This window comes from Moschus berezovskii, chromosome 20 (assembly GCF_049115385.1).
Source record: "Moschus berezovskii isolate FMDL1 chromosome 20, NW_MosBer_1.0, whole genome shotgun sequence".
NCBI classification, from domain to species: Eukaryota; Metazoa; Chordata; class Mammalia; order Artiodactyla; family Moschidae; genus Moschus; species Moschus berezovskii.
Genome location: NC_142479.1, coordinates 26,432,398 through 26,445,400, shown reverse-complemented (window position 1 = coordinate 26,445,400; position 13,003 = coordinate 26,432,398). Strand labels below are relative to the sequence as shown.

Sequence of the window (13,003 nt, the reverse complement as noted above, 5' to 3'; positions counted from 1 at the left end):
CTCTGCTATTCCTTTATCTCTTGGCAGCCCTGAGCACATTTGATAACTGTCTCTTGATTCAGTGCTTTTCTTGGCTTATTAGTTACCACGCCCCCTGGGTTTTCCTGCCATCTCCCTGGCTGCTGTCCCAGTCCGTCTGTGTGTCACTCCTGCTCTGTTCTCTAAATGTTTGAACGCCCCCGAGCTCATTACTCATTACCTGCTGCACACGCTCCCCGACTGACTCCGTCTGGCCCTGGGGTTTTATGTACTCTAGCTTGACCATTCCCTGGCCTTGCAGACTCCCATAGCCAACTTCCTTCTCAACACCGCCTCAAGGACACCTAACCAGCACCTCAAAATAGACACGGGCCAAACAGAACTCTTGATCCCCCACCTCAATTTACTCTTTCCCAGACGTCCCCGTTTCTATAAATTGCACCAACAGCTCAAGCCCATCTTTCTCAGTATGAATTTTCAATTCTGTCCCCCGAGATGTCCCTAATCTCCTCAGCCACCACCACTTCCTCTCTGGTCCAAGTCACCGTCCCCTGTAGCTGGGACTGCTGCGGGGGTCTCCCTCGCCCCCCAGGAATCCCTGTCTGTGCAGGTGATTCTTCAAAGGTCAATCAGATGCTCTCCCTCAGCTGCTTAAAAATGTCCCGGATGGCTTTCCACCTCCCTTGAAATGAACTGCACGCTCCTCACCCTGGCTCACACAGCACTCCCTCCATGCCTTTAACTTTCTCACGGCTCATGTTGGCCTTCTCCTCACCTCTGCTCTAGCAGGTCTGTCCCCAGCCTAGGGCTTTGCCCTGGTTGTGCCCTCTGCCTGGGAAGTTTTATCTATTTGTGTCTCCTTTAGGTCTTTGTTGCTGCACATGGGCTTTCTCTTGTTATAGGGAGCCAGGGCTACTCTTCGTTGCTTTTGAGCACGGCTTAGTTGCCCTGAGGCATGTGGGATCTTCCTGGACGAGGGATCGAACCTGTGTCCCCTGCATTAGCAGGTGGGTTGTTAACCGCTGGACTACTGCGGAAGTCCTGCCTGCAAAGTTTCGTTCCCCCGGTCCCGGCGTGGCTGATTCCTGCCGGTCATTGAGTTCTCAAGGGGCACGTCACCTCCTTGGTAATGCCTTTCCTCACCACCCCACCTAAAGTGGGTCACCTCCCTGATCTTGAGAGCTGCCTGGAAGTCTTTCCACTCCTGCAGTTCTGCAGTCTAGGGGCGATCAAAGCTTCCACAAGACTTCTATGAATCCCTGATGACTTACTTCACAGGTTTTGGTCTCTGATCCAAGGACGCTGGCCCTGTGTCCCACCTCTGGCTTTCAAAGACCAAATGGTCCCTTTTCTTGGCTCACTCAGAGTGACTTCATCCCTCCCTTTGAAATCTTACCCCAGTCTATCCTTGCCTGGAGAATTCCATGGACAGAGGAGCCTGGCGGGCTCCATGGGGTTGCGAAGAGTCGGACATGACTGAGCGGCTCACACACACACACACACACCCACACACATGCGCGCATACACACATCCATGTCCTGGGGGGCATTTCTTGCCTTCACTGGGGTTGCAACACATTTTCTAAACCTGATCTTTTTCCCTGCAGGAGAGGGATTCTCGTCCTAGCTGATAACAGAATAGCGACATTTTACCATCACAGTTAAGAGACAGAGTTGGGATCTGAACCTGGATTTGTCTGAGTGTGGAGACAATGCTTTTATTTTTTTTAATTTAGTTTTTTTCCCCCCTGCATCTGTGGCCTGGGGGATCTAAAATTTCAATCTGCGAACTCTTAGTCGTGCCATGTGGGGTCTAGCACCCCCACCAGGGGTCGAACCAAGGCCCCCTGCATTGTGAGTGGAGACTTAGCTACTGGACTGCCTGGGAAGTCCCGAGACAAAGCTTTTAAACCAGCGCATCGACTGTGTCCCGCAGATCCTCGTTCAGGCTGCTGAGGACGCTCAGTGGCTGCTTGCACACATGTGTGCACACGTGCGTTCTTCCCTACAGAGGGGAAACGCTTGCCCTGCTGGCTGGCCTCGGGAGGCTGCCTCGAAGGCTGAGTAGCATTTCTTACAGGCCAGCCAGAGCTAGCCGCAGGACATCTGGTCATCTGGTCTAAAGTCTCATGGCGCACAGGGGGGATGGCATGCAGAGGGGATCCATGAGAAGGGATGTGCTGGCCAGGCTCCTAGATGCCAGGTAGAGTGCTCCTTGTACTGCCCAGGGCTGCTTCCTCCCTTTCTTCCCTTCCTGTCCCACCCACTGGTCCCCTCATGTTGCTGTGTGTGGCCTTCACCCCTTTCTACCCTTTTCTCTGACAGATGAGTGGAAACCCTGCTATTCCAGGCCTTATTGTCCACCCGCTACCAGTCACCTTGGTTCCACAAGGCTTACAGTCACATAAGCTGGCTGCTGCTGCTGCTAAGTCCCTTCAGTCGTGTCCGACTCTGTGCAACCCCATAGATGGCAGCCCACCAGGCTCCCCTGTCCCTGGGATTCTCCAGGCAAGAACACTGGAGTGGGTATTTCCTTCTCCAATGCATGAAAGTGAAAAGTGAAAGTGAAGTCACTCAGTCGTGTCCGACTCTTAGCGACCCCATGGACTGTAGCCCACCAGGCTCCTCCATCCATGGGATTTTCCAGGCAAGAGTACTGGAGTGGGGTGCCATTGCCTTCTCCGATAATCTGGCTAGGCATACATTAATGTGGATGAATCACTTTGATTGATCAGGCTGATCACGGCTGGGAGATGCCTATGGGTCAGAATGAGGAGGTCTTTCCTGTGTGTGGCTCTGTGTGCATTCGTGTTATGTTAAAAGCCAGGCATTTATCTACCTTGGAAAGATAGGAATAGCCCTTTGATGGACACAGAGGGGGAAGGGGAGGGTGGGATGAACTGGGAGTTTAGGTTTGACATAAATACATGACCATGTATGAAATAGACAGATGGTGGAAACCTGTGCAACACCGGGAGCTCAGCTTAGTGCTCTGTGATGATCTAGAGGGTGGGATGGGGTTGGGATGGGAGAGAGTTTCAAGAGGAAGGGGATGTATGTATACGTACAGCTGATTACAGCTGATTCACTTCATTGTACAGCAGAAACTAACACGATGTTGTAAAGCAATTATACTCCAAGAAAAAACAAATAAAAAACCCAAACAACAACAACAAAACAGTTGATCGCACCTGAGATAAGTTAGTTTTGGTTCTGAACCACTGGGAGTTTCTGGCAAGTTTTATTATTATGTGTTGGAATGAGAATTTAACTTTGTATACAGATTTTTCAATTAGATTTTTGGACTGACATCTCAACTCTGAACTCTTTTGATAGATTAAAAAAAAAAAAAAGACACATAATGACATTTCCATTCCAGCTTGCTAGAATCCTGGCTCTGGCCTGTGCTTCCTGTTTTCAGCCTCAGCTTGTCCCTCAGGCCTTTCAATCACTGATTTTGACCCTGGCGCTGGCTAAGCACTTTGAAACCTCCTGCTTGGCTGTACACACCGAACATGGTCTGGCTCCTGTGTCAGTCCAAGCCATGTTCTCCATGTTCACTCGGGCTCCGGCAAGCAAAGGTCCAGCCTGGCTATGTTGTATCTGTCAGTGATTCTGTCATCCCTGGGCTGTGAGCTCCTAGAGGATGTTTGATTACAGTTAGCTTTGATTGCAGGAATTGTGGAGAGAAATCCCTGGATCCAGAAGTAGGAGCTCACAGCCTGGGAGGGACGAGAAGGAAGCACTGACCTCTGTCTGGGACGAAGGGGAGGGTCAGAGTTTGAGGCCCTTACCTGCCCCAAGCTCCTGCCTGGCCAGTGTGGTGATTGACAGGTCAGTACAGGAGTTAAAGTGCTTTTGCACAAATGACAGAAGCTAAGACCTGCTAACTCGAGCTCGTGTAAAGAAAAGGGTGTACCCAGACACCCGTGGACAGATTAATGAATGAACAAAACAGGGTAGATACAGACAATGAAATATCATTCAGGCCTAGCAAGGAAAGAAATCTTGACAACATGGATACATTTTGAAAACATTGTGCTACGTGAAATAAGACAGTTCAGTTCAGTTCAGTTCAGTCGCTTAGTCGTGTCGGACTCTTTGCGACCCCATGAACCACAGCACGCAAGGCCTCTCTGTCCATCACCAACTCCCGGAGTTCACTCAAACTCATGTCCATCGAGTCGGTGATGCCATCTAGCCATCTCATTCTCTGCCGTCCCCGTCTCCTCCTACCCCCAATCCCTCCTAACATCAGACTCTTTTCCAATGAGTCAACTCGTCGCAAGGTCGAATACTCTATGATTCCATTTATAAGAGGTACCTAGAGGAATCAAGTCATAGTGATGGAAAGTAGAATAGTGGTTCCTAAGGGCTGAGGGAAGGGAGGAGGGGGGAGTTATTGTTTAGGGGGAAGAGAGGTTTCAGTCTGGGGTGAGGAAAAAGTTCTGGAGCTGGATAGTGGTGATGGTTGCATGACAACGTGGAAGTACTCAGTGCCACTGAACTGTACACTTAAATACAGTAAAAATGTTGGGTACATGTGAACACACACACAACAGAACTGACCTAAACCAGCGAAAAGTTATTGCAGAGGTGCTAAATGCCACCATGATCCTTTAGGAATTCAAACAAACAGACAAAGGAAACAGGAATAGTGGGAAGAATGCTGGGGCATCTCATGGAACTGAGGCTAGCCAAACCTCCAAGCCTGGAGGAGGCACAGGGCAGCTCCAGGGGTTTCACTGGACGAGTTCAAAGACCTCTTCCCTTGGGACAATGCTCCATGGCCGGTTTCTCAGGTCCGAAGTTCATCTAAGAGAGAGTGATTGGTCAGCTGGGGTCAGGTGGCATCTGGGTGGGTTAGCTTCAGTTGGGTTTGGGGGGCAGGCAGGCAGGATGATGTAGTACCACTGGGGGCCACTGGGGGCAGGCTTGGGTCAGTTTCAGTTCAGTTCAGTTCACTCGCTCAGTCGTGTCCGACTCTTTGCGATCCCATGCATCACAGCATGCCAGGCCTCCCTGTCCATTCCATCACCAACTCCCGGAGTTCACTCAAACTCATGTCCATCGAGTTGGTGATGCCATCCAGCCATCTCATTCTCTGTCGTCCCCGTCTCCTCCTGCCCCCAATCCCTCCCAGCATCAGAGTCTTTTCCAGAGTCAACTTGTCGCATGAGGTGGCCAAAGTATTGGAATTTCAGCTTTAGCATCAGTTTAGCAGACTCCAAGTCATTGGAAGACCAGTCTTCCCAATGATCAGTTCACCAAATTCGTTTCTCTATATAGCTTTCGGAGAAGGCAATGGTACCCCACTCCAGTATTCTTGCCTGGAAAATCCCATGGACGAAGGAGCCTGGTGGGCTGCAGTCCATGGGGTCGCTAAGAGTCGGACACGACTGAGCGACTTCATTTTCACTTTTCACTTTCATGCATTGGAGAAGGAAATGGCAGCCCACTCCAGTGTTCTTGCCTGGAGAATCCCAGGGACGGGGGGAGCCTGGTGGGCTGCCGTCTGTGGGGTCGTACAGAGTCAGACACGACTGAAGCAACTTAGCAGCAGCAGCAGCAGCAGCATACAGCTTTAGTTGCCTGACTTTGCTTTGCCTTCACAACACCATTTTGGGGGAATGTTGGATTTTGTCTGAGTCCACTCCCTATTGTTGAGCTGGGGACAGAGAGGTAGGGAGGAGGGTTAAAAAATAATTCAGGTCTGGAAAAAGAATAAAGTGAAAGTGTTAGTCACTCAGTCACATCCTACTCTTAGTGATCCATGGACTGTCACCTGCCAGGCTCCTCCATCTATGGAATTCTCCAGGCAAGAATACTGGCATAGAAAGCCATTACCTTCTCCAGGGGAATCTTTCTTAACCCAGGAATCAAAGCCAGGTCTTCTGCATTACAGGCAGATTCTTTATCATCTGAGGCACCAGGGAAGATCCCCACCTCTGACCTCGGTGCCATGTAAAAGCTCCAGTTCCCCAAATGGAGAAATTTCTCGGGGGAATGTGAAGACCCTGAAAAAACTGAGGTTAAGTTTCTGCCATCCCAGCAGAAAGGAGGCAGGGAGTTAGAAACAAAGTTGTCAGTAAAGGGAAGTGTGTTTACTGAATGGTTGAGTTTTGGACCAGGATTTTTACCCCCAGCCTAGCCAAATGCCCTTCCCTGTCCTACAAAGCTTGCAGTGGGAGGGACCCAGGGATTTACACCTCCTGTTTTGTTTCAGCACCATCTGCACCCACATCACCCTGGGGAAGACTCAATATCGGGGAATTCAGCAAAGCCTCAGCTACAGGGACAAAAATCATTAGCATTTGACTATTCCCATAAGAAAAGGTTAGGTTTTTTGTTTTTAATTTTTGTTTATTTGACTGCCTTGGGTCTTCGTTGTGGCATAGGGGTTTTTTTAGTTGTAGTGGGTGGGATCTAGTCCCCTGACCAGGGATTGAACCTGGGTCCCCTGCACTGGGAGCATGGAGTCCTAGCCACTGGACCACCAGGGAAGTCCCAAAAGGTTAGGTTTCAAAAGAAAAGCATAATAGAAGAAAAAAGAGATCTAGAAAAAGGATAAGGGTGGACAGGAAAAGTCAAGAGTCCCGTGAGTCTCTTTATGAGCGGGAGGCCAGAGAGAGCCAGAGGTGGTTTGGCTGTTGGGAAGTGGGACGTGATCATTCAGGATGGGCTGGCTCATTGGAGGGAGGTGAGGGTGTGAAAGCAAGACAAGGAAGAGTATGTGAAAGTGCTGTGCTGAGCGTTAAGAATGTATCCCTGCCCTTCTCCCTCAACCTTGGCATTTCCTCCGGAGACTGAGAATATATTTGAAATGCTTTACTTTTTTGAATCTCTGGCCTGTTTCTCTGAATGTGACTCTTGTCATTCAGACCAGAAGGTTGCCTGCGTTTTCACAGGGTTACCCCAACCCCCTGTCGAACTTGGGCTCCGTTGGAGGCCTGACCACCATGGTGAGTTGTGGATCTGGGCTTGACCTTCCGCCCATCTGGCGACGTTAACCTAGGCCAACCTCCTGGGAGGCTGCAGAGGAAGTCTGGGATCCTCGATGTACTCTTGGACCCAGTCGTCATCGGGGTTGGTACAGATCTCTCGTTTCCGCTTGGTGATGAAGCTGTGGGGGCAGAGTTAGACCGTCAGGGGCCCCGGAGCAGTTAGGGGTCTAGTCCACACGCCCCCACTTCTAGCTCACCAGGGGCTTGCCTCATGCCCTGTACCACCTCCCTAGGCCTCCCCCTGTCTGGGTCCCCTCAAAAAGCCCCCTCTCTGGCCTCTAGACCTCATCATCTCTTCTTTCAGCCCTTCTCCATTCAGCCTAGACCCTCGGGCTCATGTTCCATCATGGCCACCATCTCTTGGAACACATGAACCAGTCACGTGCCTCTGTAAGTGGCAAAGTCTAGAACAAAACCCAGGCCTGTCCCGTGAGAGTCAAAGCCCAGGTCCCTTAACTGCTACTCCCCTGTTCTAGCACAGAGACTTGGTTCTGCGTGCCCCGATCCAGCCTTGGGCTCCCCTTCCCGCTCCCTGTAAATGTCTGCAGGACGGTGCTTACATGATTGCCGGCAGGTGACAGTTGAGGGCCGGTCTGTATCCCACCACCAGTTTTCTTGGCAATACTTTCTCATGATACTTCAGGCAGCAGGTGGGTGGGGGGTTCACTGACTCAGGGATTTCTGAGCGAATGACATTGAAAGCTGAGTTAAGAAGGCAGAGAGGGAGCCCGTGGCTGCCCACCTCCATCTCCCATCTCTTGCATTTTGTCCGTTCTTCTGATGGCAAAGCCATCTGTCAGCAGGGATTGATGGTAGCTTGATGGGTAACAGACAAGTGAAAAAGATGAATCTTCTGTAGATCTTTCAGCCTCTGGACTGAGCTTCATGAAGTACAAAGGACTGGGGGATTCACATTTGCTGATGAACTTCACTGGGCAAACATGTATTGAGCTCCTATTACAAGCCAGGCTCTATGGGGGTTAGAACATGTGGAAGATACAGTCGCTACTCTTGTGTACCTTACAGACCAGTCTGGATGAAAAAGCAAAGTGAAAAGATAAACACTACAGGAGAATGTGGTCTGGGATAGAGTAGAATTTGTTGCAAGGGGCTATGGGAACAGGACGAGGAGCGCCTAACCCAGCCTGGGTGGTTGAGGAAGAAGTCCCGCAGCAGGTGGTGTCTGAGCGGATTCCTAAGGAACGAGCAGGACTTAGGCAGACAGAAGGGTCATGGGATCTGGAAGAGAGAAATATATGGAGGCCTGAGGTGGGGGAAGCCCAGAGCGTCTGGGAGGATGGAGCAGTTCCAGGAGCCGCAGTGCAAGGTGGGAAGGAAGAAGTAGGAAGAGGATATTAAAGAGGGCGGGGAGGGCTGCACCCCTTCTGAACTGTGTTGGGGAGCCCGGATTCTGTCCTAGAGGCACCAGAGAAGCTGAGGTCGGGGGGAGGCTGAGATACAGGGATGAGCAGGAGAAGTCAGGGCAAGGGGAAAAGGCTTGTATTTAAGTTCTGGGGCCAGACAGCATGGGTTGGAGCCTTGACTAAATGACTTGCATCACGGGCAAATTTCTTAACCTCTCTGGATGTCTTCACCCATTAAATGAAGGTAAGAAAGCTCCGTCCTACACAGTAGGGGAAGGAGAAGGCAGGCCTTGACATATATACGCTATCATGTGTAAAACAGCTAGCTAGTGGGAAGCTGCTATATAACCTAGGGCGTCAGCTAGGTGCTCTGTGATGAATAGAGGGGCAGGAGGGAGGCCCAAGAGGGCGAGGATGTGTGCAGACATACAGCTGATACACAGTGTTGGACAGCAGAAACTAACACACATTGTAAAACAATTATTCTGCAAGTAACAGAATATCCTATGACACACCATGACGAAACAATATTTAAAAAGAAGGCATATAGATGTGTACAACCAAATCACTTTGCTGTATAACAGGAATTAACAACATTGTACATCAACTATACTTCAATAAACATAAATCAATAATAAGAAAAAAAAGTTATGTCCTAGGATCGTGGTGAGGATGAGCTGAGAAAATGCTTGCAAAACCCTTAACTCAGAGTCTGGCGTGGAAAGTGTCAGCGCTTGTGATGAGGAGCTGATGGTAGGGAGAATGGATGCATGGATACATATGGCTGAGTTCCTTCGCTGTCCACCTGAAACTATCACAACATTGTTAATGGCTGTACTCCAATACAAAATAAAAACTTTTTCTTTTTATTTTTTAAAGAACTAATGGTAGTAATGGCCACTCTACTGGCCTGGAAAGTGCTCTCTCCCCCTCTCTCTGACGCTCCCAGAGGCCAGACTTGGTTGGCTAGTAGCGCTGTGTCTCCCTTGAGCTCCCCTGACATCTCATCATTCAAGGATATCACCTTCCCCAGCCCCCAGACCTGCAGAGTGCAAATCCCTGATGCTTGCGTCCAGCAGGTGGCAAAGCTTGAGACGTCTCCAGGGCACCATTTGGCTGATCCATGCTTTGCCTGGGCCATTTTTCTTCCTGTCTGACATTCCCGAAGGGCACTGTTGCCCCCTCCCACCCCCAGGAGGCACCTCTACCACAGTGACCCTGGTTCTCTAAGGCAACGTTTACAAAGATCAGGGGTGTCCTGAGAGTGTGTGGCAGATTACACGGTGTGTGTGACCCTCGTTCCCTCAAGTGTTCACAAAGGCAGAATCCAGCCAGACTATGTGCCAAGGGCAGCCTTAGGGAGAAAGGAAGGACTGGGGCCTTTGAAGGCAGGTATGTACTGAATCCCTCGTCCCTTTCCGGTCACCAGCCCTCACAAACGCTGGTAGAGGCAGAGCCCATGCATCCATCTCATGGCTCCAAAGCCTTTCAATCTCCTTCAACCCCTTTTCTCTTTTCTACAAACTTCTTTTAGCCCTAGGCTGGGAGACGGAGACAGGGGTCCGGCAATCCTCAAATGGCACATGTGGGCATCCCGTTGGGGCATCTCTTGGCTGCCATGAGAGTCCCAGAAATCCACAACAGACCCTGTCAGCAAGGGGTGTCTAGCTTCAGACTCCCTGTCTTGGGCTTAGCCCCAGATGTCCCTCCACCGGCCTCCCTGACTCCTTCGGTCCTGCCCTACCAGGGCATGGCTTTTCCCACCCACTTGCCTCGCCTTCCTCCTGATCACATACGTTTATGATTGTCCCTTCTGCTCCTTCATTGGCTCTTCCTCCTAAATGATCATTCCTGCTGTGTCCTCAGGACTCCTGATGTGACCTTGACCCAGCTTCCTGAAACTGCCCAACCCCAGTAGCTCTGGACCACAGCTCAGCTCTGCTTACAAGGGGCCGGTGCGCAGCAGCTCTGGGTGCAGGCGGGGAGGGACCTGGGGCTGATGATAGAGACCTGAGAGCACTCTTGGCATCACCTCGCTGCCCGCTTTCTGTTCCCTTTCCTCAGTGTCACCCTCCAGGGAGAGGTGGACTTACTTGGCTGACTGTGAACGGCAGAAGTGACGGTGAGGATGAGAAAGAGGGCAGCCACGGAGACCTTCATCCTCTCAGTGGGCAGTCAGGCTCAGGGGAGGCCGGGCGGACACAGTCTCCTTCCTTGCTGGTCGTCCACGCAGGGCCCTCAGCTCTCTGGACTCTGACCACTTCAGAGTGGGTGGAGCAGGAGAGACGACGGTCCTCCCTGGTGTTTGCTGAAAGGGAGGGCAGTGGAGGGCAGGGTCTGGTGCACAGTTGAGTTTGCTAATATTTGCATCTGCGTGAAGGAAAAGAGAAAGAGAAGGTGTGGAGAACAAATGCTGGGTGTCAGCTCCCTTCAGGCCCTATTTTACTTAAACTTCACAAAGGGGAGTTGAGACTTTATTCCCATTTTTCTCATGAGGCCCCTGAGGCTTAGAGAGGCTAAATAAATCTCACATGTGTAGGAGGCAGATGCTGTTTAGTCGCTAAGTTGACTCGACTCTCTGTGGCCCCCTGGACTGTGTAACCCACCAGGCTCCTCTGTGGGATTCTCCAGGGCAGAATACTATAGTGGGTTGCCATTCCTTCCTCCGGGGGATCTTCTCGACCCAGGGATTGAACCTACGTCTCCTTCATTGGCAGGTGGATTCTTTACCATGGAGCCAGAGAGGCAGTCCTGAAAACAGAATCTGTGTGGCTTCATCATGTTCCCTGCCCTCATCTCTACTTTGTGAAAGAAGAGGGAGGGTTGAACTGACCTTTTCCCCAGGTGATCGGTCTTTGGGAGGCAAACAGAAAGCAGGGTTAGAGAGAGCACAGGCTGAGGCAAGGGTAGGGTTCGGTGACCTCGGAAAAGAATGTTCCCCTCGCCCTCTGTCCAAGGACACACGGTGGAACTCACACTTGCTTGTTGCAGATTATGCCACTAATACTCTTCCCCCAATTCCTAAAGTGCCGGATCTTTGGGTCCCTGTTTGCTGAAATGTTTGTCTCATTTGTCGATGCTCTCATTTACCTCTTTGGACCTTGGACTGGGAACCAGTTTCAGGTCTAATCGGCTGATCCCTCCTGGGTGCCCTCGTGCGTGTGGGTAAAGTCTCTTCAGTCATGTCCAGCTATTTGCGACCCCATGGACTGTAGCCCACCAGGCTCCTCTGTCCTTCGGACTCTCCAGGCAAGAATACTGGAGTGGGTTGCCATATCCTCTTCCAGGGGATCTTTCTAACCCAGGGATCAAACCACCTTCTCTTAGGTCTCCGGCATTGGCAGGCGAGTTCTTTACCCCTAGCGGCACCTGGGAAGCCTGGGTGCCCTCAGTGTGGGTTAATCCAATCTGCCACCGCGGCCAATCATGGCCAGCAGAGGGCCATCCAACATGGTGAACCTGACAACCTGCTTCTGGGTTCCAGAGTTCCAGCTTCTACCCTTGGCTTTGGCTAAAGCTGGACCTGCCCCCTCGGGCTTCCCTGGCGGCTCGATGATAAAGAATCCGCCTGCGAGTTGCAGGAGATGCAGGTTTGATCCCTGGGTCGGGAAGATACCCTGGAGGAGGGCATGGCAACCCACTGTAGTAGAGGGGCTTGGTGGGCTACAAAATGACTTAGCGTGAGCACACGGACCTGCCCTTCAGTATCTTCTCTTTTCAGACTGCCTCAGAACCCTGTTCCAGGCTGAAGGCAGCTTTCAGAGAAGAAGTGAAAGAGGGGATTTGATCTTTGATGGACTGTGACCTCTAGAGGCATGAGGGAGTGTTTCAGGAGATGGGAGTTGTCGGGGGGGCGTGGGGAAACAAGGACGTCAAAACTCCTTGTGGGTCTTGCTGTTTGGCAAGACTGCTTATAAAACAGGGGAAAACAGGCAATGCAATTAGCCCTGGTGGGTTCAAGGCAGTTAGTGGTGGTAAAGCTGTGGCTTTTTATGAGGGTAGAGGGGTAGGTATATGAGACACCCCTTTAACCTCTGTTTGTGGAGGAGAGGAGGTGTGAGGAAGCCTGCTGTGCCTTTGCTGTGCAGGCACCCTTGTGGTCTTTGTGGAGGGCTGGAGACCAGGGAGGGTGGTCACAGTGCCTACACTGGGTGCGCTCTTCCTCTGTGTGTGCAGAGCGCCTGGAACCTGGAAGATGGGTCTGAGAGCCTTTGGGGTCAGCTGGAGCATAAGCTTCCTCTTGATTCCTTTCTCATTCCATCTATCCACCCATCCACTATCCATCCATCCACCCATCTATCCATCCATCCATTTATGCATCCATCCACGCATTCATCCACCATCCACTATCCATCCATCCATCCACCCATCTATCCATCCATCCATCCATCTATCCATCCATCCACCCATCTATCCATCCGTCCACTGATCTATTCATCCATTTATCCACCCGCCCATTTATGCATCCACCCATCCATCCACCACCCATCCATGCATCTACCACTCATCCATCCACTTCCTGAGCACCTGATGTGGGCCGGACTTTTTGCTATGCCTTGTACAGTACACAAAAATGAATAAAACAATATAGTGCAACCTGATGTGTGTATGTAGAAGGGGAAGAATTGGATAAAATTTGTCCATCAATCATTCCTAT

At 51.0% G+C, this 13,003-nt stretch overlaps 1 protein-coding gene across 1 annotated transcript; it reads right to left on the bottom strand.

Annotated features, from left to right (window-relative positions):
* Positions 1-6,341: 6,341 nt before the first annotated feature.
* CCL16 (C-C motif chemokine ligand 16) lies at positions 6,342-12,959 on the bottom strand. Its single transcript, XM_055400838.2, has 3 exons — positions 10,440-12,959; positions 7,543-7,663; positions 6,342-7,101 (listed from the first exon to the last, which is right to left on the bottom strand). Exons 1-3 carry the CDS (start codon positions 10,504-10,506, stop codon positions 6,990-6,992), a joined length of 300 nt encoding a protein of 99 aa, XP_055256813.2. The 5' UTR covers positions 10,507-12,959; the 3' UTR covers positions 6,342-6,989.
* Positions 12,960-13,003: the final 44 nt, after the last annotated feature.